The 22,492-nt window shown below is 38.0% G+C and overlaps 4 protein-coding genes across 7 annotated transcripts; 3 read left to right on the top strand and 1 right to left on the bottom strand.

Moving 5' to 3' along the window:
* The first annotated feature begins 145 nt into the window (after positions 1-145).
* Positions 146-8,319, top strand: hcls1 (hematopoietic cell-specific Lyn substrate 1). 2 transcript variants are annotated; one of them, XM_011491205.3, is made up of 15 exons: positions 146-284; positions 731-814; positions 893-969; positions 2,018-2,141; positions 2,240-2,350; positions 2,423-2,477; positions 2,561-2,671; positions 2,736-2,846; positions 2,937-2,983; positions 3,994-4,063; positions 4,627-4,775; positions 4,859-4,978; positions 5,834-5,984; positions 7,676-7,744; positions 7,820-8,319. In XM_011491205.3, exons 2-15 carry the CDS (start codon positions 731-733, stop codon positions 7,951-7,953), a joined length of 1,413 nt encoding a protein of 470 aa, XP_011489507.1. In that variant the 5' UTR covers positions 146-284; the 3' UTR covers positions 7,954-8,319. The 2 variants fall into 2 exon arrangements, with proteins under 2 accessions (XP_011489507.1, XP_078798035.1); XM_078941909.1 differs by having other exon boundaries at positions 174-284; positions 2,940-2,983.
* A 1-nt stretch (position 8,320) lies between these two features.
* llph (LLP homolog, long-term synaptic facilitation factor) lies at positions 8,321-10,227 on the bottom strand. Of its 2 annotated transcripts, none has more exons than XM_020714145.3 (3): positions 10,099-10,227; positions 9,182-9,413; positions 8,321-8,755 (listed from the first exon to the last, which is right to left on the bottom strand). In XM_020714145.3, the coding sequence occupies exons 2-3, from the start codon at positions 9,396-9,398 to the stop codon at positions 8,592-8,594; spliced, it is 381 nt and encodes a 126-aa protein (XP_020569804.1). In that variant the 5' UTR covers positions 9,399-9,413; positions 10,099-10,227; the 3' UTR covers positions 8,321-8,591. The 2 variants fall into 2 exon arrangements, with proteins under 2 accessions (XP_020569804.1, XP_004083132.1); XM_004083084.5 differs by lacking the exon at positions 10,099-10,227 and adding an exon at positions 9,828-9,958.
* On the top strand, positions 10,114-12,693 carry pex26 (peroxisomal biogenesis factor 26). Its single transcript, XM_004083083.4, has 5 exons — positions 10,114-10,313; positions 11,081-11,221; positions 11,538-11,860; positions 11,948-12,088; positions 12,191-12,693. Exons 1-5 carry the CDS (start codon positions 10,114-10,116, stop codon positions 12,295-12,297), a joined length of 912 nt encoding a protein of 303 aa, XP_004083131.1. The 3' UTR covers positions 12,298-12,693.
* Positions 12,694-13,541: 848 nt separating this feature from the next.
* usp18 (ubiquitin specific peptidase 18) lies at positions 13,542-20,384 on the top strand. Of its 2 annotated transcripts, none has more exons than XM_004083191.5 (10): positions 13,542-13,920; positions 14,429-14,525; positions 14,769-14,911; positions 14,981-15,060; positions 15,138-15,272; positions 16,051-16,146; positions 16,246-16,407; positions 16,487-16,618; positions 17,326-17,369; positions 18,932-20,384. In XM_004083191.5, the coding sequence occupies exons 1-10, from the start codon at positions 13,869-13,871 to the stop codon at positions 19,002-19,004; spliced, it is 1,014 nt and encodes a 337-aa protein (XP_004083239.1). In that variant the 5' UTR covers positions 13,542-13,868; the 3' UTR covers positions 19,005-20,384. The 2 variants fall into 2 exon arrangements, with proteins under 2 accessions (XP_004083239.1, XP_020569849.1); XM_020714190.3 differs by having other exon boundaries at positions 13,544-13,920; positions 16,228-16,407.
* Positions 20,385-22,492: the final 2,108 nt, after the last annotated feature.

The following is a 22,492-nucleotide window of genomic DNA, read 5'->3' as shown; positions in this document are numbered from 1 at the left end:
AAACGCAGCGTGGCTTTAATTTTAAAATGTCTTTTGTGAAACATATACCTATTTGATACAAGTAAAGATTCCATTAAAGTGCATATATAGTTTTAGTTGGCATGTAGAAAAGATCTATTTATTTTTTTCTACCAATGAGGGGTCTTTTATTTTCTCGTGTTTACACAGATGCGCGTTCCTGAGAGCTGGATCCGCGTTCACGAGGAGGTCTCAACCGGGCGTTTCAAGGCTGCGTGAAAATAAAACCCACCTGCACAGATAACGGATAACGCTGTAACTGAAAGGTAACTGTTTTTCTGTTTTAAACCAATAATCTAAAAAGATGAAGTTTCATTTTGACTTTTTTTCTAAAGTTATCAGTTATAAGGGGAAGTAGATAACTTGTTTACTTTAAGAAGTCAATGAATATTACTTACAAGTAAAAAATTGGATATGCAGGAAAGCCAAAATATAAGTCCTTATTAAAGTTATTCTGAATAATTTTAAATATAATGGTTTCTGACTTAATTATTGAGCACAGTCTAAGGTTTTTTAGTTTAAAAGATCAGCAGTGCTCTATTTCTGTCTGTAAATAAAAGTTAGGACGCTGTTTCTTTCATGAAAAACTTTGTAAAGTGTGTCTGCTTTTGGAAAACAAAGAAGTTTCAAACTGAACTTCCTTTTTATAAGAACATTAAAGTGCAGAGATTTGAATCACTTTTGTCCCCTTTTATGGGTTTCTTCTCTCCAGATGTGGAAGTCAGTTGTGGGTCACAATGTGAGCATGAAGGTGGCCGCAGAGGGGGATGACTGGGAAACAGACCCCGACTTTGAGGTACTGTGCACTTCCTGGTGTCTGCATCGCCTCTTTGTAAGGACTTATTCGATGAACCCTGCGGTCTCTGTGTTTTAGAATGATGTATCGGAGCAAGAGCAAAGGTGGGGAGCCAAAACTATTGAAGGCTCCGGACGTGCAAAGGAACACATCAGGTGAAAACCCCACAAAAGTCTTATTTTTCCCCCGTTTGTTTATTAGAAACCCTTATTTAGATTATGGAGATCCATGTGAGTTAGAATGGGTGTTGCAACAGGAAGAGGAAGTGAGAGCAGAAGTGCTTCAAGTGTCTCCTAATAAGGGTGGTGTGTGATTTAAAGCACTTTTCACTGAGTGACGTAGTGCTCAGAAGCACAAAAATAGAGAAGGATGATTTTAATATACATTTTTAAAGCTTCTGTGGAAAGTGTGAAATATCAATACATTTAGAGAACTTGTATTAACGTTTCAGGCCTTTTCAGCTCTCTTTTGATGGAACGTTCACAATTTTTATGTCTCTTGGGCTTGTACCGTCATCATAAGTGCTTATATTTAGCTTACAGCTCCACCCACAAATGTAAGTGGGTGGAGCCTAATTCAGAAGCACATTATTTTGGTCAATAACTTATCTTTTAAACCACACACCAGCCTGTAATATTTCTGACAATATTGTTTTATCTGTTTTTTTAAGGAAATAAATCTTTCGCCTGTGTTTTATCTATAAAGTGTCCTCGAGTGTTTTAAAAGGCTTTTTTAAATTGATTGTGTTATTATATTATTTTTAAAAATCCACCCACATAACATTAATATTGTTAAAATATTCGATGTGTCTGTGGACTTCCTAAGGGGGGACGTAGTATCTGATGATAACTAATTGAAATATTACTTTAAAATTTTTTTTTTTTAATGTGGATAAAGTACATTTCGTCAATTTTATTAATACCTTTTCTTGACTTTCCAAATACATTTTGCAGGTTAATGGAACTGATTCATGCCTGTATTTTACTGTTTTATTTGCTGTAATTTTAGTGAAATCGTTGCTGAAATGCAGAAGTTTCAGCCCCAAATACAAACATTTCTGTGATTAAAAATGCTTTCGATTTTTCTTTATGCTGCTAACTTTTTTTGTGTGTGGAAAAAGATTAAACCTAATTAAATACTTGCCGTGTTTGTATTTATGTGTTTTACACGTTATTTTTTGTTGTTTTTGTTGCTTCTTTTCAGTGTTGCGGAGCTCCGGAACAAGGTTGCTGTGGAGCACGAGCAGGTGAAGCAGAAGGAGTACACCCCCAAAACCTCATATGGATACGGAGGGAAGTTTGGGGTGGAGAAGGACAGAATGGATAAGGTCATTAAAACACGACACAAAGCCTGCAGGTTGAGTATTTTTCTCTGCTGTGTTCCTGTTTCTAGAGATTTCAGTGATTGTGTGTTTCTGGTGTCTAGGCAGCTGTGGGTCACGACTATGTCGCTCAGGTGGAGCAACATTCATCCCAGAAAGACATGGCAAAGGGATTTGGTGGGAAATTTGGTGTTCAAAAGGATCGTGTGGACAAAGTGAGGAAAAGAGACTTTTTCTCTCTGAGAAATTCAACATTACAACTGAATTACCTTTAAAATATTTTACAGTCTGCTTTGGGCTTTGAGTACAAAGGAGAGGTGGAGCGGCACACCTCTCAAAAAGGTCAATCCCAATTTTTGATAAGTTGTTGTCTGACATCAGAGCATCTCATTCAATACTTTTGCTTAACTTTTGTTTTTTATTAGATTATGCAAAGGGGTTTGGAGGAAAATATGGCGTGGAGAAGGAAAAAGTGGACAAGGCGAGTTTAGGTTACGACTACAAAGGAGAAACAGAGAAGCACCAGTCACAGAAAGGTGAGTCAAGGAGGAAACTTTTCCTCTCCGTCCTTCCAGCTGTTTATTTATCTTTTACTTGTAGATTACTCAAAGGGATTTGGAGGGAAATTTGGCATCGAGAAGGACAAAGTGGATAAAGCGGTGGTGGGGTACGATTATAGGGGCGAAACGGAGAAACATCAGTCGCAGAAAGGTGGGGCCCACAGAAGTATGACCTGAAAGATGATGACCTTTTAAAGGCTTGAAGGCTGTCATGCTAATCTGACCCATCTGTGCCACTCAGCAGGTTTTGGAGGTGGAAATGGGGGTCAGGTGGGCCGCGTGAATAAGGTCAGCATTCACTGATCATTGAACATTAAGGGGTCACTCCAGGCATCTTCTGATATGCAAGAGATTAACGCGATATAAAAAACACGCTAAAATGTCTATAACTAATTAATCGCGATTAACGTGAAAATTGGACTGCCCTAATCATGAATTTGCCGTTTTTTGCCAAAATAAAAAAAAACACCTGTGTCCATTTTTCGGACATAGTTTCTGCAGAGCGGCAGGAGTTCATTCGAAATTCACCTCTAAATTGTAGGTGGGACTGTTGCTGTGGAGTAGGCCTGCCCCCACTTCCCATAATCCATCGGTTTACACGCACTCATGCTAGCTCATTACACCCTCAACCTAACGTTATCGGTGCATCAAAATTGGCTATCCAGCCACCTTACAAGGTTCATCCAGATACCAGCTCTGAGGAGGAAAATAAAGACGGTCGCATAAAATGTGGTTATTAATGTGCATACGTCACAAATAAGCTGTATTTCAAACAGAATTGTTTTTCGTCTGCTCCTGATTCACAATAATCTGAATGAGGAAATATTTAGAAATGCCTTATTAAGCTTAATTTTCTTTATATATGTCCTCCATCGTCAGAAAAATGCTGCAAGAATATGTTAAAAATACCAAAAATAGCTATTCTCATTAATGAGTGTCTTCAAAGGACACTTTGAATTTTCTGTATTTGGTTTTGTAGTTCACTTCTCCAGGAAAGGTATGAAAGCACGTAACTCAAATCATGATCACACCTCTGCCATGCCAAACAGTGGCATAAATGTTTTTTCTTCATCCATTGTTCTTCCTTTTGTTTTAATTTAAATTAGGCTGAAGTGACACATTTTTAAAATCTCTCTGTACACATACGTGACTAGATCTTTTGCTAACATTTTATGCTGAATATTTTAGAAAAAGGCTGGATAAATAATGTAGTCATCAAACCATAAAGTTGTAATTGAGACAAAAGTAGGAACTTTGCTTTTGTTTACTCTAATCACTTTATTTCTGCTTGACTCTAGGATGCAACAGACTTCTTGAGCAAGGACTCCCCAAGTTCTGTTTATGAAAAGACCAAACCAGTTGAGGCGTGTGAGTCTGTCTCCTTAAAAGGCTGAACCGTCTATCTTACTGATTGATTGACATCCCTTTATTTTCAAGCTTCACATAAAAAAGTCATTTTACAATAAATTGCATGGAAAAAAAGTGGGTAGAAGAAAATCATATCAATTCTCCACCCAAAACTCTTCATAGATATTATGCATTCATTTCTACACATGAGAAATATAATCATTATTCACAAAATAAAAGCATCATAGTACCAAAACAATGTCACAATTGTCCACCCATTTTATTAGGCTCCTCATTTTCTAATTTATATTTTTCCAAGATTTTTAATTGCGTAACACTTTCACTCATTTTGATACTTTCCTCCGTGTTTCTCCACAACCTCACCCCACAGAAAGAAATGCATACGTTTTTGGGTTGTCCTCACAAGCTTATCATTTTTCATTTTTTGTGTAAATATTCTTCTTATCTTCCTTAAAACCTTTTTTATATATCCTGTTTTTCTTTTTTTTTTGGCTTTATATTAGAAATTATTAGCATTTTTATAATGGAGTACTTCTGTAGTGACAGTTGTCCTTTTTCTGCAGCAAGTGCAGGCGCGGGGAAGCTCAAGGCTCGCTTTGAGAGCCTGGCTAAAGTCTCAGAAGAGGAGAACAGGAGGAAAGTAGAAGAAGAAAGAGCAAGAAGGCAGGCCAGGGAAAGCCGAGAGCGAGAGGAGGTCAAACGCAAACAGGAGGTAACACCACATTTCACCAGGACTTGTTAAGCTGCTTTCTGTGCACCAAGGAGCCACTTCTGTGCCGTTTGCTTTTGGAGCAGCTCAAAGATGAGGAGGTAGAGCCCCCGCCTGTAGATAAGGCTCCAGAGTACAACGTGCCGCCAGTTGAAGCCTACTACCACACCCCAGAAAAGGAAGAAATGCCTACTCAAGAGGTGGAGGTGAGACTTGATGACAAATTCCACATGTAACAGACGTGATTAGAGAAGGATTTTCATTGGATTCAAAATTTACCTTAACTCTCTTGTTTCTACCTAAATACAAAATGTATTTTGCACATACAGTGAGTATTTATATGTTAAAGTAAACGTTGGTTCTGAAAAAAAATAAAAACAAATCATAGGAGTACTTGAAGGCACTAAAATCACAGACTTGGTTGTGTTTGCGGCCCTAAAATGGTCTGGCTAACTGTCCGGGGTATACCCTGCAATCACCCAGAAGTAGGATAGGCTCCAGCAATCCCATGACCTTGAACCGTCGAGTGTAAATGAGAACTGGACTAAGTGACCCCTCCCCTATTCCAAAAAGGAATAAAAGCCAAAATCCCATAGACTTAATAGAGAAATAACCATTCTTGCCCTTTTTTATGTTCTTGCTAATCCTGATTTTTTTTCATTATATTTTTCCTGTAGTTGAAGTTATTCAAGTTATAAACTGACCAATCAAATGCCTCAATAAAAGTAGTCAGTGCCTACTGGCCCCCCCACGTCCAATGTTGAAAACGTCTGTTTGAAAGATTTTGTGCAGCATGCTTTATATTGGTAGGGGCGTGGACTTACAATAAGATCACTCCTGATTGGCGAGGGTGGTTCCCATAGAACCGTAGGCTACAGCCCACTCGGACCAATCGCTACTTAGGTTATGGCGTCCGTATGGCGACCAAACTGTCTTCATTTCACAAGTCTTTTTCTATGAGTGATGTCACACTCGCTCGATCCAGCTCTCATTTACTGTCAATGCCCCGAACAGGAAGAAGGGGTTTAGTAGATGCATAAATGGACGAGTTCTGTTTGCAGGAAGAACAGGAATACGATGAGCCGCCAGCTTTGCCGCCACGCCCAGAGGATTTTGAAGAAGAGGCTCCGCCTCTGCCCGGAAGATCACTGGAAGAGGATGAAGGAGATTATGATGAAATTATTGAAGCTCCTCCTCTTCCTACAGTAACAGGTCAGACTCTGAAAACACCCCCCATGTTCAGCCATCCTGAAATATTTATAATTTTTGGGATAATGTAATGCTTTTAATCAGACATTATGAACCAGATTATGGTAACTACCGTATGTAAAAAAAATCAGTTAAATATAGTTAGGTAAAACATAATGAATAGAATAGAATAGAATAGCTTTATTGTCATTGTGCATAGTACAATGAGATTTAAGCATCACCATCAGTGCAAGAACAGTAAGGGAGGGAAAGGTAGTAAATAAAACATTGTAATATAATAAAATCAAAAAAGCAAGCAAACAGTATATACAAGTGTGCAATATAAGCTGTAAACTGTATTGAAGAGTGCCGAGATAATTGTGCAAAAATTGCGTATGAAAAAACTGTGCGTAGACATGTCAAAGTGCAGAGGTGGCAATGAGGTAGATAGTTGGAGTAAACAGGAATGTTTTTTTTTTTTTAGTTTTTTTTTTTCATCCGTGCATTTGGGAATTGAGGATGGTTATTGCCTTTGGAAAGAAGCTGTTTTTTAGTCTGTTCGTTTTGCTTCTGATTCCTCTGTAGCGCCTCCCAGAGGGCATCAGGTTGAACAGGTCTGAGCCGGGGTGTGAACTGTCCTTAATGATGTTTTGAGCCCTAGTGAGACAGCGCGCGGAGTAGATGTCCATCAGGGTGGGGAGAGGGCACCCAATGATTTTCTGAGCTGTCTCTACGACTCTCTGCAGTCTCTTTTTATCCGCGGCCGTGCAGCTGCCGAACCAAACAGTTATGCAGTATGTAAGCAGGCTCTGGATGGATGACTGGTAGAAGGTCAGCAGCAGGTTGGTGCTAATTTTGTTCTTCCTGAGGACCCTCAGGAAGTGCAGACGCTGCTGAGCCTTCTTGATGATGGCGGTGGTGTTGGCTGTCCAGGAAAGGTCTGCAGAGATGGTGATGCCGAGGAACTTGAAGGTGTGGACCCTCTCCACATGCTCCCCATTAATAAGGAGGGGGGCTGGGTCCGCACCATGTTTCCTGAAGTCGACTATGATCTCCCTGGTTTTGTTGGTGTTAAGGGTGAGGTTGTTCTCTGAGGACCAGGTTGTCAACTTCAGGACCTCCTCTCTGTAGGCAGACTCCTCCCCCCTGGGAATGAGTCCGACCACCGTGGTGTCGTCGGCAAACTTGATGATGCAGCTGTTGTTGTGGGCCGGACTGCAGTCATAAGTGTAGAGGCAGTACAGCAGGGGGCTTAGCACACAGCCCTGTGGGGCCCCAATGTTCAGTGTGCGGGTGGAGGAGTGGTGGGGGCCAAGTCTCACAGTTTGTGTTCGGTTTGTGAGGAAGTTGTTAATCCAGTTGCATGTGAGGGGTGGGAGGCCGAGAGTGAGCATGGGGGTGAAATGTTATACGTTCGCTTCCTCTCACTCCTTTTGAAACAAATAAACTTTTTATGACAAACTTCACATTTATTGGATTCAGTGTGTCATGTATTGTATCTTTACGGACATATAGGTCTACTTTTGATTAAAACTAATTATACTGGCATTGCTTACATTTGTATGCGGATGTATATAAACGCAGGTGTATTTGTTTTATTTAAAAAAATTTAATTTTAAAGTTAAGTTACAGTTTATCATTGTTTAATATATATGTAGGATTTTTTCTTTTAATTGTTTGAAATAATCCATAATAATCTTTTTTTTTTTAAACAGAAGTTGAGAACGAATATGAAGACTTGTCTCATGGCCAAAAGGCGATTGCGATTTATGACTATCAGGGAGGTATGTTGATTCACTTCAAGACATAAAGTGCTATGATCTGTTCACAAATGTGTTGTTACATGTCTGTTTCCACAGAGGCAGAAGATGAGATTTCCTTCAATCCAGATGACATTATCACTAACATAGAGATGATCGACGAAGGCTGGTGGAAGGGACAGTGTCACGGTCACTTCGGCTTGTTTCCCGCCTCTTACGTTCAGCTGATTTAAACTTTGTTTTTTTGCACACTCAAACGCTGACTCCTTGTACGGATATGAAGAAATCAGGCAACTATGTACCAATGCACCAAATCAATCCTCATAATGTATCCAACTAGAAATGAGTACATCTGTCCATCTATATATTGCAGTTCTCCTTTCACAATCTTTCTGTTAAGCAGATTTTTTCCAGTACAATTGTGCATCATGCCTTTCTTTTTTAACACTGATTTATCCCTAAAACATCTGTAATCCTATACTTCATTTTACCTATTGCGGGTTATTCTTAGAAGGTAGCCCCGACGATAAACGAGGGACCACTGTAACTCCAAAATCTGAAATGATCCAAATAAAGAAAACTGAGCACTTTCTACACAAGTTGTTTTATGGTATTTATTGTTTGCATTAATATTTGACACAATTTAGGAAGTAGACAAGCAGAAAATACTGTTCATCCTCTTATAGGAACCACTGTGAACGTAAATCATACTGTTTTTACATAGGAACACATTTCTCAAAAATAAAAAGGTTCCTATTGGAATATGGTGGAGCAACAGTTCTGACAGTCCACTAAAGAAGTCACAGCAGCAGAAAGTTTGTATCTGACACGGCAATTTAGTATCAAAAGTCTTTGAATCAGTTACTCCATTTCACCAGGCAATTCCCTTCTTCTTCTTGCCCTTTCCACTTTTCTTTGTCATGCGTTTATCTTTCAGTTTCTTGATCTGGCGTTGGTTCATCCACACAGGGTACCGTCCGTCTTCATCCAAAAGGGTTTTCTTGTTGCGCTTCTTATCTGTGTCCATCTTCAATCCTAAGGACAGAAATGCAGAGATGAGCTGTGTACAACAAAAACGAAAGCACTAAGGCATGCCAACTTTAAACACCCACATTTTTTTAATCTATTTTCAACGCGTTCCCAGTGGTCTTTTATTTATGATTGTCGTTTATAGCCAAAACATCAAAACTGCTTTCTAGTACATAGTTTCTGCAGAGTGGCAGTCGTTCATTAGAAAGTGACCTCCGAGTTGTAGGTGGAATAACTGGCCCCCTTTTCCCTCCCCATTGCTGAGAGCTCTCTGTTTACATACTCTACTGCTAGCTTACAGCCCCTCACACTCCCTTTGAGTCACATGCCAGCTCAGACGAGCAAAACAAAAATGTTCATGGATGTACTAGTCGTCTTTAAGTGGATGGAAACTTGTGGCCACACTTAAAGAACAGAAATCAATCCACTCACCTTCAGCCGCGTCCTCTGCCATGTCAACATCTGTCTGCTTCTTTATCTTATCAGGAGACACCACAGTAGCAATCTCCTCCAGGTCAGCCATGTCCACCTCTCCTTTTTTGTCATTACTCAGAGCTTGTTTAAGTCGAGCCAGCTCCTTTGGGGCATTTTTCTTCCTCTTCTCCGCTCGCATCTTACGCTTCCATTTGCTTCTGAGGCTTTTAGCCATGTTTACTAACTATTTCTAAAAGGAAAAAGAAAATACTTGGTAAATACAAACATTGTGGAGAACTTTAATTTTTTCTTGTAGCCTATCCTTGCATGATTTAATATAACATCTGAAACTTCATAAAACATAGAAGCTGGATTATGATGAGGTTAAAGAAAACAGGCACATCTAAATAAGTTATTGTCACAAAATGCTTTTAACTAGTTTAAAATCAAGATTTTGTTAAACGGTTAAAGTAGTTGTTTGTTAGCTTGCTGGATTGCTAACACGGTAAGCAGCTAATACTAGCTAACAGCTAAAACACAACGTTTTTTCTCTTCTAAATTACCAAAACGCATAACTTTTTTACGCATAAAAGGTAATACAGTTGTGAACTATATTCTGTACACTAAGGGCAAAATCAAAAAGACATCAAATTGTGAAAAATACCTGAAGTTTTTATAGTAGCGACATAAACACAGCACGTGTTTACAGGAATGGCTTGGAAAAAACGACTTGCACTAAGCTGCCATCTGATTGGCTCATTTTACCACTTTGAAGAAACTAGTGTCCGATTGGCCAATTTTTCAAACCCGGAAGTTCAACGAGATTTGTGGATTGTAAACAAACGGCGTGAGCGTCCATTTCCCTCACTAATCGTAGATTTACTTTAGTCAGGTCGAAGGATAAAAATAATTTGAAGGTTTTGCGGGGTTCACACATTTTTCTGGGAGTCATGAGCAGCTGCTCAAGCAGACAGACGCCTTGCAGCTTCGGTTCCGTTAGCAGTTCCCCTCCGCCGTCCTCTGCTGCACTACAGATGATAAACATGCTCGACTCTGCAGCAGAGCAGATGATGGTCTACAGAGACTTCCAGGCTGTTTTTGATACGTGCCAGAGAGGTCTGGAAAAGCTCGCTGGCACGGAGGACAACAGGTGACCCTCATTTAACGAGAAAATTAAGATGGAAAAAGTTACAACTGAAATTTATTTAAAGTAGTACACTTGAAGCTTATTTTTTAAGAATACTTGAGTATAAGTTTAGAAAGTATTCTATAGACCATGCAAGTGTTGTGTTGGAAGACTAAATTGGAACATTTTAAGTTTATAATATATAGATAGTTAAAAAAAAGTACATTTAAAGTATACTGCCTCGCCTTTAATTATATAGACTTAGTATACTTGTAGTACATTCAAATAGCCTACTCAATGGTAAGGGTTATTTTTGGTGCACTTTTTTATGTGTCACAAAGCAAAGGAAACGTTTAATTAAAACACAAGATGTAAGTATAATGGGTTCCTAAAGCTTTAAAGATTATGGGGAAAAAAGTTTTTCTCCTGATAAAGGTTTGGGGTCATTTGTTGGACATTTGACTCCTTCAGGGAAAGAGAAGCCAGTGGCGTGATTATGGGATTTAATATTTTCTGCTGCTCACGATGATTGTGATTGCACAGTTCTAGTTGTATTATAGTTCTTGGAGGCTCCTGCTGAGGATCCCCATGAAGAGAAGGCTGCAGTAGTTCAGTTTGGAGGAAACAAAGGTTTTATCCAGATTTTCTTCATTAGGCAGGCAGGATGAGATGTTTTTAAAGTCCCACTCTGATCATCGTTTGATTTAAACCACAAAAAACACAGTTTTCAACAGAACCTTACGGGGTATTTCTGATTTCTTTTTTTCTTTCCTTTTTTTTTGACTTTGCAGATGTACAGAGTTGAAGACTGGTTTCTGCATCTTGGGGATTCAGGCGCTGGCTGAGCTGAATCGCTGGCACGGAGTCCTCGCCTGGGTTCTGCAGCAGTATGAGCGCCAGGAAGACATACCAGCAAAAATAATGCAGATGTGGTAAGAAATAATAAGAAATACATTAGGTCAAGGAAAAAAGGAATTTAATCTCCTATGTAGTGTTTATAGCATCCTAAATTAGAGCTACATCATTTTTGTTGCATTGAAGCTGCATAGATACCATATATCACACAAAATTGTGCTTTTAATGTCTATTTTAACCTTTGTTTTGTAAAGTGTCTTTGGGTTTCTTCAAAGGCGCTTTAAATAAAATGGATTATTATTCTAATTATTAAATGCTAATAAAAGACAGAGATGGAAGAAAAAATATTTTTGATAAGAGACTAATTGCTCTCCATCCGTTCTTTTTCTGCAGCATACTTCTGTACTCCAAGGTGGGTGAAGCTGCTGAGATGCAGGAAGCAGCCAGTGTTTGGTTAAACTGTCCATCAAATTGCGGATCTGCTGGTTTCCGGACAGTTGCAGAGTTGTATCTTCTACACATACTTGTGCCTCTCGGACATTTTGAGGAAGCTCGGGAGTTTATTGCAGGTGAGGTTGGTGGCATCGCCTTTGCGGAGCGGAAACAGGCAGCACTAAATATTGTGGAAGAAAAAGCACAACAAAGTCGAGAAGCAGCTCTGCGCTCTGGGATCCATCCAGCTTCTGAGATTTCTGCGCATCCTAACTCAGTTAAAGGTTTGACATTTCAGTCATATCAATGTGCATTGTGCTCAATTTCTTGTGCAGAAATAATGACTAGATCTTCCTAATTGTGGTTTGCAGATGCTATAATCCATAAACTCGAAGCTATGCTCAGGTTTTTATACAGAAAAATCTTGACAGCCGGTTCTGGCTTATTCCCTCTCCGGAGACTTTTCCTGATAGCTGTTATCCTCTACATGCTCTTCAGCAGACTGGATCCAGGTTTGAGAAACTCTTCCTCCTCAGTATGTTACTGTTGACTTTTTTATACCCTGTTGATTGGAAATAAATGAATGCCTTTCTTGTTTTTATTTTTTTTTACAGCTGCGCCGTCCTCATTTATGTGGATTTCCAAACTTTGTCAGCTCTTTAAACAGATGTGGAGAACCATGTTTGGACCTTATTATCAGACTCTCAGTCAAAAAGAATAATTGTGGAAACATTTAGTTGAATTGATCTAATTTGATTGTGTTTAATGGAAGGTCTTTACTTTAATTCTGTGTCTCTAACATTTGTTTAATTTCGTTTATAAATTAAAAATAATGATTTTATAGAAGTGCTTTACAAACGAGCAGTTATAGATTCTATTGCTTGATTATTAGTCAACAGCTTATTTAAAAGAGATCCATTGATCATTTAGTTAGAATCTTGAAGTAAAACCCAGGGAGGTGAACAGGAGGTAGACTGTATTTATGTTAAAATGTAGAATTTTGAAAAAACAATAGCTATAATATATTGCAGAGCACTGATTACCTTTTAGGTGTTATATTTTTAATAAAATCTTTATACCTCTAAAATTGTAGCCATAAATAAACTATTAACAATTATTTTCTTGTGTCCATTATTTTTAAGGACCCACTCCAATCATCTTTTGATCTATTTTCAAAGCCCCCCCCCCCCCCCCCCCCCCCCCCCCGTAATTATTTTTGCCATTTTTAGCCAAAGTAAAAAGGTGGTAGTAGTTCAAGCCTCTGAGTTGTTTGAAGGACTTTTTGGATGCAAGCCTACCCCCATTTCCCATCATCCATATGTTTACATGCTCTCCCACTAGCTAACAGCTCCTCACACCCAAGTGGTAAGGACACCTCCAACCTAACATTAATGGGCTCTGAGCCAGATACCAGCTTGGACAAGGAAAACGAAGACTTGCATGGATTATATTTGTCTGCAAGTGAATGCATCAGGCAGGGATCTTGTAGCCTGCCCATCATATTTTCAATGTTATACGATCTTTTTCAAACTGAATTTTGTTGTCAACTGCAGATTCACAATTTAATTAAAGAAATACTCAGAAATACAATTTTGAGCTTAATTTTCGTTATTTATACTCTGTTATCAGAAAAATGCATCAAGAACAAAAACTTCAAAAGCACCATTTTCATCAGAGTGGGTCCCTTAGGTGAAAATGACAGTGAAAGTGTGATGTTTTGATTTATAAAAGCAAATCCTGGGAGGATCAGAAAATTTCATAAAAAAATATTTATTTTGTAATGTTAAATTAAAAAAAGGCGTTCTTTAGTGAAGTCACGGGGCAATATTTTTTGCTGTTCCAACAGTTTTAAATGGAAATATACCTAAAGCAACAATATTAAGTGCTTAGAGATACGCAATGTTTAAAACGAGTTTTTTTTATAAATAAAGTTCGATTTTATCTGCGCATGTGCAGTAAATCCCATCTTTTTTTATTTTTTTTAACTTATATGTCTCTTAACAGGATGCAGAACACTTAACAGCTGATTTGTGGTTATAGACCTTCCTATAGGATATATGCCACGTTTTACAAATTTGCTTACTTTATAAATGGAGCTGTTAAGTTTCGTTTTACGCGCAGAGGCGGGTTAAACGAAAGCGATGCCGAGGATGATGATGTGATGAAGACTCAGCTGACAGTGCTTTGACTCCAGCAGAAACGTCAATATCACGGAAAAACTCGACAAGAAAGATTTATTCTACCAAAATAACCCGACGCCGGGTTAAACTACTCGACTTCGTTTAAAACGCAATGTCTTATGGGATTTGGAGGATTTTTCCAACGCTGTGGAACACTCAGCTCAGTAAGTTACATTTGTTGTCAACGAAGTTTTTCTTTTTCTTTTCATAAACAAAGTAGTTGAATTTTTATTTAGGATTAAACAAATAAGCAACTTTAAAAAATAAAATTATAATTTGCGCTCAAATTACACCAAAAAGGCTGATTTTACTACATTACTTTTTATAATATACATATATTGTTTTATATATGGTCTGAAGAAGTATTCAGTTAGTATACTTCCTACACTACATGTACATAGTGTATACATGCTATAATCACGTATACTTAATAAAATATACCTCAGGTATACTGCTTTTTAAATGAAACTAAAATAAAATAAAAAACAACCTGAAACTAATAAAAGAAAATCTGAAGAAAAGTAGAAATTTACTCATTAGGTTTTTTTGGGGACCTTTTTACTGCAATCACTAAACCTTCATCCTGTGTGATAAGAAATTCTTTTTTATATTATATTTTATAACATTTTTTATAAACTATCATGTTTAATTTTTGCTGTTCCATTTTTTAAGGAATGAGAGGCCTTGCCAACTACCATTTGTCCTGTTGTGTAAACACTTTGCTGCAGACCTTCTCTGCAACCTGGGAACTACTAGAACTTCTAGAAAGGTAAGTAAAGTAGTTACCATCCATGTGAAATACTAATACCTCAAGCATTGTTTGAAAAATGAAGGTTTTACATCTCATAAGACGTTTCGGTTCCCACGTATTGGTTTGTGGGACTGTTTGACCTCATAAAACCTGCTCAAATATTTGAAAAATGCAGTGGTGTCCACCTGGAAACAAGTCTTTGTTTCTTAGGTGCTAAAAAAACAAACAAACAGATAAATTAGGGCTTGTGAATTTCACAAGGTTGGAACCAGCTGTTGTGAGATCTGACAGTCGGAGCATTCCCCTGGAGCTGAAGAAAGTTCTCACGGCGATGCGGGGCGACCTCACTCAATCTGCTCCACATCGGGACTTCCTCCACTGTCTGGATAGATACTGCATTAGACGTAAAGGCCTCCACACCACATCTCAAAGTGAGATTATTGACGACAGCTTGTAACACAATTGATTTACAGTTGACACACAGCACGATGCTGACGAGGTTTTCCTCTCCATTCTGAACCTGATGCAGCAGCAGATAGATGACAGACATCTGGTTGGTCTTTAACACCCTGCTCATCACTTTTAAAGTTGTGCTATTTCTTCTTTACTGGTTGCTCTTTTGATCCCCAGGCTTTAGAAATCCAGGATTTGTACAAGATTTCAGTGGAGACCCATCTGCAGTGTCTGCAGTGCAACTCCATCAAAACCCTGGAAAGCTACCAGCTCAGCCTGCCGCTACACATAAAAGAAGATCACAACACTCTGGTGGGGTCAAATTGTTCCTCAGACCTTTTAAATTCCACATTTTTTAAAATCCAGGATGCACAGTGGTGTAGTGGTTAGCACTTCAAGGCCCTTGATACCTCTCTGTGTGGAGTTTGCATGTTTTCCCTGTCAAGACCGGTAATAGGGATGGGAAAAAAGAGCCCTCCTAAATCCTGCTGTGACTGCCCCCCATCAACTGTGATGGCTCTCAAAAATCCACACCTAATGACAAAATAAAACCCACAACATTTTCTTTAGCTTCTGTTCAATTGAATATTTGATTTAGGGGAGAAATAAAATTAGGATTTTATTCTTCCGACTGCTCCTTTCCTGTCATGAAGATGTGTGTGTAGTTATGTTTGTGTATAAATATGTTAATGTACTATGGTACTCTTCATGAAAGGAAACAAATGAACAGATTGGAAACCAAAAACAAACAAAAAAACCAAAAAAAAGAGTAAAATAAAAGACAAAGAAAACTTAAAAAAGGGACTGTTCTCTATGCATGTTTGATTTTATTTATTTATTTTTTCCTCCAGACTCTGTTTTACTCCCATGCTCGGAAAACATGCTTCATAGGTTAATTGGTATCTCTAAATTGATGGATTGCATGGCCCTGCAGCAGACTGAAGACCTGCTCAGGGTGTACCCCACTTTCAACCAACAGTGGCTTGGTTGGCTCCAGTGACCCCAAAAGAAATTAAGTGGATGCAGAAGATGGTTGGATGGAAGATCAGCTGCAGAGTTCAAAATTTAACTCGTTTTTTTTTTTCTCCAGGAGGACTGCATGACCTCTTTCTTTGAACATCAGGAGCTGAGGGGCATCAACTGCTGCTCTTGTGCACACTGTGGAACCAGGACTCCATTCAAACAGGCAAAGACATTTTTTCTTAAAAAATCGAAAAAAGGAAGATGTCTCCTGCATAATTACCTACTGACACTGTCATCACCTCAGACATTTATGGTTTCACAGGGCGTCAAACTCCGCTCCCTGCCTCGGATTTTGTGCATACACCTGAAGCGCTTTCGAAACACGCGTGGTCTCCTCCAAAAACTTCACAGCAGAGTCACTTTTCCAGAACATCTTGATATGGCTCAAATTCTGACAGAAGCCTTTTCCACAGACTTTGCACAGGTACTTCTGCTTTTTCCTTTAGTTTTTTTGCATGATGCAGCTCAGACTTTGCCTAAGAATCTGTGTATTTCTTACCCAGAGTGACTGCAAGTTCAGCCTGTATGCAGTGGTGGTGCACTATGGCACTGCAATGTTTGGACACTACACTGCTTATGTCCGAGACAGGAGGAGCGGGAGCTGGTACCATGCAGACGACAGCTGTGTGCAGCCGGTAAGGCCAGGCAGACAGAACTGAAATAAAAGGGATTTATAGTCTTATTTTGTAAAACCTTATGATAAAGAAAAAATAATAATATTGGAGCTCTTAATTGCTGATCACACTGTGAGAAAAAAACAACAACTACTGTTTATTGTTTTAATGCTCTTTACAAACAAAGCTTTACATGGTTTTTAATATTGAAACGTTACAACAAAAAACATTGACAAAACAAACAGGTTATGGTTTTTATTAAATATATTGTAGATTTGAAACCACAAAAAATCCTTATAACCTGAAAAGTTCAATTTTTGAATGAACTATTAACCAAACCCATACATTTCTATTTTGCAGGCTCTTAAATAACTAAATCTGGCCTTAAGAATACATTTGTGCTATTTTGAAAAACTTTGCCTCTATCCTGAGGTATTATTAGTCCTTAAAAGCCACGTGGTTATATGCGACTTTATTTTTTTAAAACAGCAGCATGTCATAAAGCTTGTTTATTTTCATTCTACTTGTACCAAAATAAAGATTTTTAAAAAACGTGTTAAAATAAAAGAAGGCAAAAAACACAAAACACACTTAACTAAAGCAAAAATAATACAAAAAAATCTGTGGTTTAAATTTATGTAAATGCACTTCTTAATTAATATTTATATATTTTTAGTGTAATTTTTAATGGTTTCAACATTAAGTACTAGGATTTTTTTGACTTACAGGTATCCTGGGAAAATGTACAGATGACGTATGGAGGGCATTCAAGGTACTGTGATGATTTGTTTATACCTACTCAGGTCTTCAGACAGGGGTCCTCATCCTTCAAGACTAAAATAGGCATTCGGGACGATCTCTCTCAGACCGAAACCCAGTTGAACATGCATTTAGCCCATGGTGTTCACATGAGAGAAGCAGGGAGGGGCTTCTTTTTCCTTTTCTACTGCTCACTAGTTCACTTCCACCAGCTAAAGTTGGAAGAGGCTTAGTGTAAAATGTTCCATATCCCACAGATCTTGCTTTAGGCTTTTTCTTTCAAAGCTCTATTCCTAAACATGAAAGACTTTGTGTGTAGAATTCTGGCCGGGCACGAACCACAACTCTTCATTTCTGCTTCATGATAAACTTACAAATGGTTGGCACTTTCATGAATTAAAAGGGACGCCATCAAAATTGGAGTCCCTGATTGGTCAAAATTCAACTAGGTCTATCTTTCATGGCACGTTAAATAGCCGGATGTTTTTGTTCGTAGAGCCCAAAAACGGTCGTTAGGACTCGCCTAGCGATGTACAAAAGCGAGAGTTTTGAAAGCAGAAGCCTGAAACGCGCATTTACACGTGTTTGCATAGACTTTACATTAAAAGTGGCCGCTTCAACACGTGTTGCCGAGGGGGGTGTGAACGTAGCTTTACTTTCATGTCACATATAAATTAACTATCGTTTTTTTGTCATGAATAAAAACAGAAATATAAAAAGATAATGTATCATTTTTCTAAATATGAGATTGTTTTCTTTTGATAAAGAGTCATTTTAATTCTTCTTAATATTAGACACCCTGTGCAACAAGCAACCATCCTGTTAAATGTTTTACGATGAAAAACGTACACAACACAATAGCTTAAGTCTACTTCGGTGTGCCTTTATACCGCTGTTATTCTGAATATATGCTACAAACCTTTCCCAATCATAAAACTTACAGAAGATTAACCATTTTACAAAAGTCTTAGTCAGGATTTATGCATTCACTGGTGTTAAAACCTTATTTATTATACTATTAGAGAAGCACCTCAGTCATATATTTATATACAGTACAGACCAAAAGTTTGGACACACCTTCTCATTCAAATGAATGGGAAGGTGTTTAGTTTGCGTAAATGGCAAAAACATTTAAAAACCCTGGTGCTTAACTTTATCTGTTAAGCCTTTCAAAGCTATTAAAATGTAGTGTTTTTCAGTTAAGTGGTACAAGGAAAAATAAAAGTTGCTCCCAGCTTTGACTTGATTTCATTGTTAAATTTGAGCTCCTTATTTATAGCGATTAAAGGCCTTAAAGCTGGACTCCCACTGACATCATGGAGCTTTCATCCTCCCACTTGCAGAAACGGCTTTAGATCCTCAAACAAAACCGTTTTGTCTTTTCTTTTGCCCATTGTTAAAGTCAATAGGTGACTACGTTTTTGTCATGAGGACTCCTAAACTTTTGAACTCCTAAACAAAGGAAATCTGCCTCGTCTATAATGTCGTCTTTGTGCAGACTACTTCCTCTGCCTCAGAAGTATAACTTGATTGTTTTTTTCTGTCTTTCTTTTTCATTTAATTTTTTTTATACAGAGAAACTGCGTATATGTTGATGTACAGAAGAGATCTGATGAAGGAGGAGCAAAAACCGAAGTTTTCCGGCTGAGTGGATCCATCCCAAAGAAGCAGAGAAGATTAAGGGGAAAAAAAACATTATCTTATATATTTAGTTAATTTTATGTGCATTTAAAACTAAACCCTAAAGAATCCTAAAGCCTAAAACAGCAACGTTCACCAGCGACCAATAGGTGGAGATGAAGACTTATAGCGTGGCAGCGTTTTCCCATCAGACCACACACACTGTGAGCTCATTCAGTGACACTGGGGGTGGGTTTGAAGCCACTGGTGGGCTCAGACCTTTTTCTTTTGCATTAACACTCATTTTCCTGACAATACTGCATTTAGATCATTCATCAAAAAAACTGAAGTCTCTATTTTGAGAACATTTTTAATATATTACTTTTGTCTTGAAGATTACAAACATTTTTTGTTCAAATTTATTTTAAAAAGAAATTGTCTAAAGTGACCCACTTTGATGCATTTGCAGTTGCACCAAGAGGTGGCTAAAGCATACGTCTTTTGGAAAGCAGTAAAACGACGTCCTACATTAGATAAGAGGTGAAACCTTGCAGTGGAAGCCACAGTGCGTAGAGAATCGCTGCAACCCGTCAGCAGAGCGACCAAAGTTCCTACTCGCACAGCCACAAGGCCGTGGGACTGTGTGAAACGGTTCCTATGTGCAGCCCAGCTCTGACAGAATGGAACATGCCTGCACAGTGCCAGAAGCTGCGGGCCTCATGCTTAGTCATCTCCATGCTGAGCAGCACAAGCTCACCCTTTTCAGGTTTAGGAGGTGGCTAATTCTTTTAAAGCACTTGCAGAATGTGTCTGTGGTCTGGACCTGAGACAGTGTCACAAGCCTGATCAGCAGTTCTGTGACAAGCTCTTACTTTGAAGTCAACCCTGACTTTTAAAAGCCCTAGCATGTCTCTAAACGATATTTGGATAAAAAGTTAAATGTTACTCTGTATTTATTGCACACATAGGAACAATTTGCAGCTTATTTATTGCTAGCAGATATAATGTTTGGTGTAAAGTAATCATCTTTCTGCACTAATGCAGAAAACCTGCAGGAAGCATACACCAAAAAAAAAAACCCCGCCATCCCGGACGAGCCCCCAAATATGTTACAATCCGACAGGGAACCTTGCCTCAGTCTTGGGGAAATGATCACAAAAGGGGCCTTAACACATGACAAGTGGACGCCAGGAAGTAAAAAAATAGATATTTTGTCTGACATCTTTTGGTCACTTTAAAATGCTAATATTAAATGATGAATTTATTTATTCTCTCGTTGAATAATCTGTGTTGTAGCTTTCTTGAATAATTTGGAAATGAAGTGAATTTGAACAATCATAACTACTTTTGCTTGGTTTGATGTTTTTTGGTTCATGTGGGTCTTAAATAAAAAAATGAGCAAAACAAAGGTGTAAAAAGTAGATTTACTAGTGTAACTTTGTACTGTAACGTATAACTTATAAAACACGAATGATTACCTCCTAACCTCAATCTACTGTTAAAATTCATCCAATCCTGTTGAGAACTTTCACTTTCAATATGTCAAAATGCTCCTGTAATGACACACTTGTTCAAATTTTAACTTATATACAATGACTTGTGTTAATGAATAAACGTGTATTAGTTTATTATCTGCTGTGCTTTAGAAAACTAGCTAAACTTGAACAGAAGGAGAAAATATGAATACTATATAATTACCCTCAATTGCAACTTTTTGGTACGTAAGTTCTAAAAAATGTTTATCCAAGACATTTAAAGCATACAAACCCAAATATAAAGCTGATTGAGCTGATTTTTTTTTCCTTTCAGGACATCCAATTAATTATGATGTCCAACTGCTTAAGGTACAAATGATCAACCGTGATTTATAACAATGCAGCTGCACCGCAAACATGGAATCTGAAGAACGTAAAAAGACCTTGTTTCAAGAGAAAAAGTCTTGTTTTCTGTCAAGAAAAATTATCTTTTTTAGAAAGTGTTTTCGTAGCAAAATTATCTTAATTAAAAAAAAATTCTAAGTGACTCTTTATTTTACTTTGTTGAGAGTTATTTTTTGCTAATTTTAAGAAATGTGCCAATGGGGTAAAGATATTTGACTTATTTCTATTTTTCTGCAGTCTAATGACAGAACTCCCTGAATTCCAAAAGTCTGGATGTAAAGCACGTGGTACAGCTGGGTGAGGTCTAATTCTGTGTTTGGTTGAGCTCAGGGTCCATTTCGCGGTTCTTCTGAGCCTTTATGGCAGATCATAATCTCCGCAATAACGTTCTCTATCTTGGCAAGGTGTTAGAAATCCAAGGACACCATTTGATGTTGTAGGGATATTGTTTCTAGTGGTTCAGATAATAAATCAGCTAACAGCGATATACAGATCAGTCTGCGTGGTCATGGCAGCTGCAGCCGAACCCTTTGGGTTTGTTATGTGACCATAAAAGTGAATGCATGGAGCTTTCTAGTCATCGTATGACACCACTGTGATTGGCTGAATTTGCTTATAAACTAATATTCTCATTTTTGAAGTTGGATTTAAAAAGCTAACTTGACTGAATGAAACTGAAACTGCTGCAAAACCTGTTGTGTTTTCTTTTAGCTTAAAAATGCAAAAATAAAAAGGAGAGTGTTTGTAGCGGTCTCATCCGATTGTTCAGAAACATCTCAACTATTTGAGGCCACAACATTTTGTGGATTTTATTTATTGTGCTTCAGAAACTGACACATTCCTGTTTTTTTTTCTTCTTTTTTGCTCTTGGCATCATTAAAATCTTTTTTCAACCTGTCTAATATTTGGTTTATAACCAAACACCTGCAACGCTAATCATTTACACCAGGTGCAGCTGTCATCCAACCCTCTCAATAATTTACCCCCCCCCCCCCCTTTTTAAAAAAAAAAGCATAACTCCAGAGAAACTTGTAGATTTGCAAAGATTCGTGAAGCTGTTTCAGGAATTGTACGACACTACAAACGTTGTGCAATTGATGTTGAAGTGTGGTGCAACAAATGCTGCCTTCCGGATACCGTGCTTTCCCAGCAAGGCCTCGCTGGTTTCAGCAAAACAATGTCAAAATCACCTTTTCAGCCTATTCAAGCAGTGTTGCACCATGGGAAAATAGTCTAGAAGCTGAGCTAACCTGAGCTGTCTATGCCTGGTGAAAAAAAAAAACAAGGCATATGAGGTCAGGAAACAAATATGTGTTTATCACATCACCTGTTTTAAAGATAAGATGTATGAAATCAGTTAAAACAACACTCCTGTTCTGTCCTTTTTTAGAATATAAAGGTCAAAATATTTATTAGAAGTTATAAACATTCAAAATTGCACTCAGAGGTCGTTTTTTATTAGCTATTTTGTGCCCCAACTTATTTTTTATCCTACCAGGGTCTTGCTTGTTGCTAAAGCGATTTCCAGGTGATTCCAGGTAAAAACAGGAAACATTTAAAATCATCAGTCCACCAAAGTCCAATGCTACAAGTTTGGTCTAAATTTAGGTTTAAAATTTATTTCAGTTTGTCAAAG

This window comes from Oryzias latipes, chromosome 23 (assembly GCF_053564925.1).
Source record: "Oryzias latipes strain Hd-rR chromosome 23, Olatipes_Hd-rR_3.1".
Classification (NCBI taxonomy): domain Eukaryota; kingdom Metazoa; phylum Chordata; class Actinopteri; order Beloniformes; family Adrianichthyidae; genus Oryzias; species Oryzias latipes.
This window is presented reverse-complemented; position numbering and strand designations above follow the sequence as displayed.

Excerpts from the sequence above, each read along its gene's own strand:
- hcls1 (XM_011491205.3), top strand. The coding sequence starts at position 731 with ATGTGGAAGTCAGTTGTGGGTCACAATGTGAGCATGAAGGTGGCCGCA. Across the intron at positions 4,979-5,833 it reads TGCCTACTCAAGAGGTGGAG|GAAGAACAGGAATACGATGA; the intron begins GTGAGACTTGAT and ends TTCTGTTTGCAG. Across the intron at positions 5,985-7,675 it reads TCCTCTTCCTACAGTAACAG|AAGTTGAGAACGAATATGAA; the intron begins GTCAGACTCTGA and ends TTTTTTAAACAG.
- llph (XM_020714145.3), bottom strand. The coding sequence starts at position 9,398 with ATGGCTAAAAGCCTCAGAAGCAAATGGAAGCGTAAGATGCGAGCGGAG. Across the intron at positions 8,756-9,181 it reads GGCAGAGGACGCGGCTGAAG|GATTGAAGATGGACACAGAT; the intron begins GTGAGTGGATTG and ends TTCTGTCCTTAG.
- pex26 (XM_004083083.4), top strand. The coding sequence starts at position 10,114 with ATGAGCAGCTGCTCAAGCAGACAGACGCCTTGCAGCTTCGGTTCCGTT. Across the intron at positions 11,222-11,537 it reads GCAAAAATAATGCAGATGTG|CATACTTCTGTACTCCAAGG; the intron begins GTAAGAAATAAT and ends CTTTTTCTGCAG. Across the intron at positions 12,089-12,190 it reads CTTCAGCAGACTGGATCCAG|CTGCGCCGTCCTCATTTATG; the intron begins GTTTGAGAAACT and ends TTTTTTTTACAG.
- usp18 (XM_020714190.3), top strand. The coding sequence starts at position 13,869 with ATGTCTTATGGGATTTGGAGGATTTTTCCAACGCTGTGGAACACTCAG. Across the intron at positions 13,921-14,428 it reads GCTGTGGAACACTCAGCTCA|GAATGAGAGGCCTTGCCAAC; the intron begins GTAAGTTACATT and ends CCATTTTTTAAG. Across the intron at positions 16,619-17,325 it reads ACGACAGCTGTGTGCAGCCG|GTATCCTGGGAAAATGTACA; the intron begins GTAAGGCCAGGC and ends TTTGACTTACAG.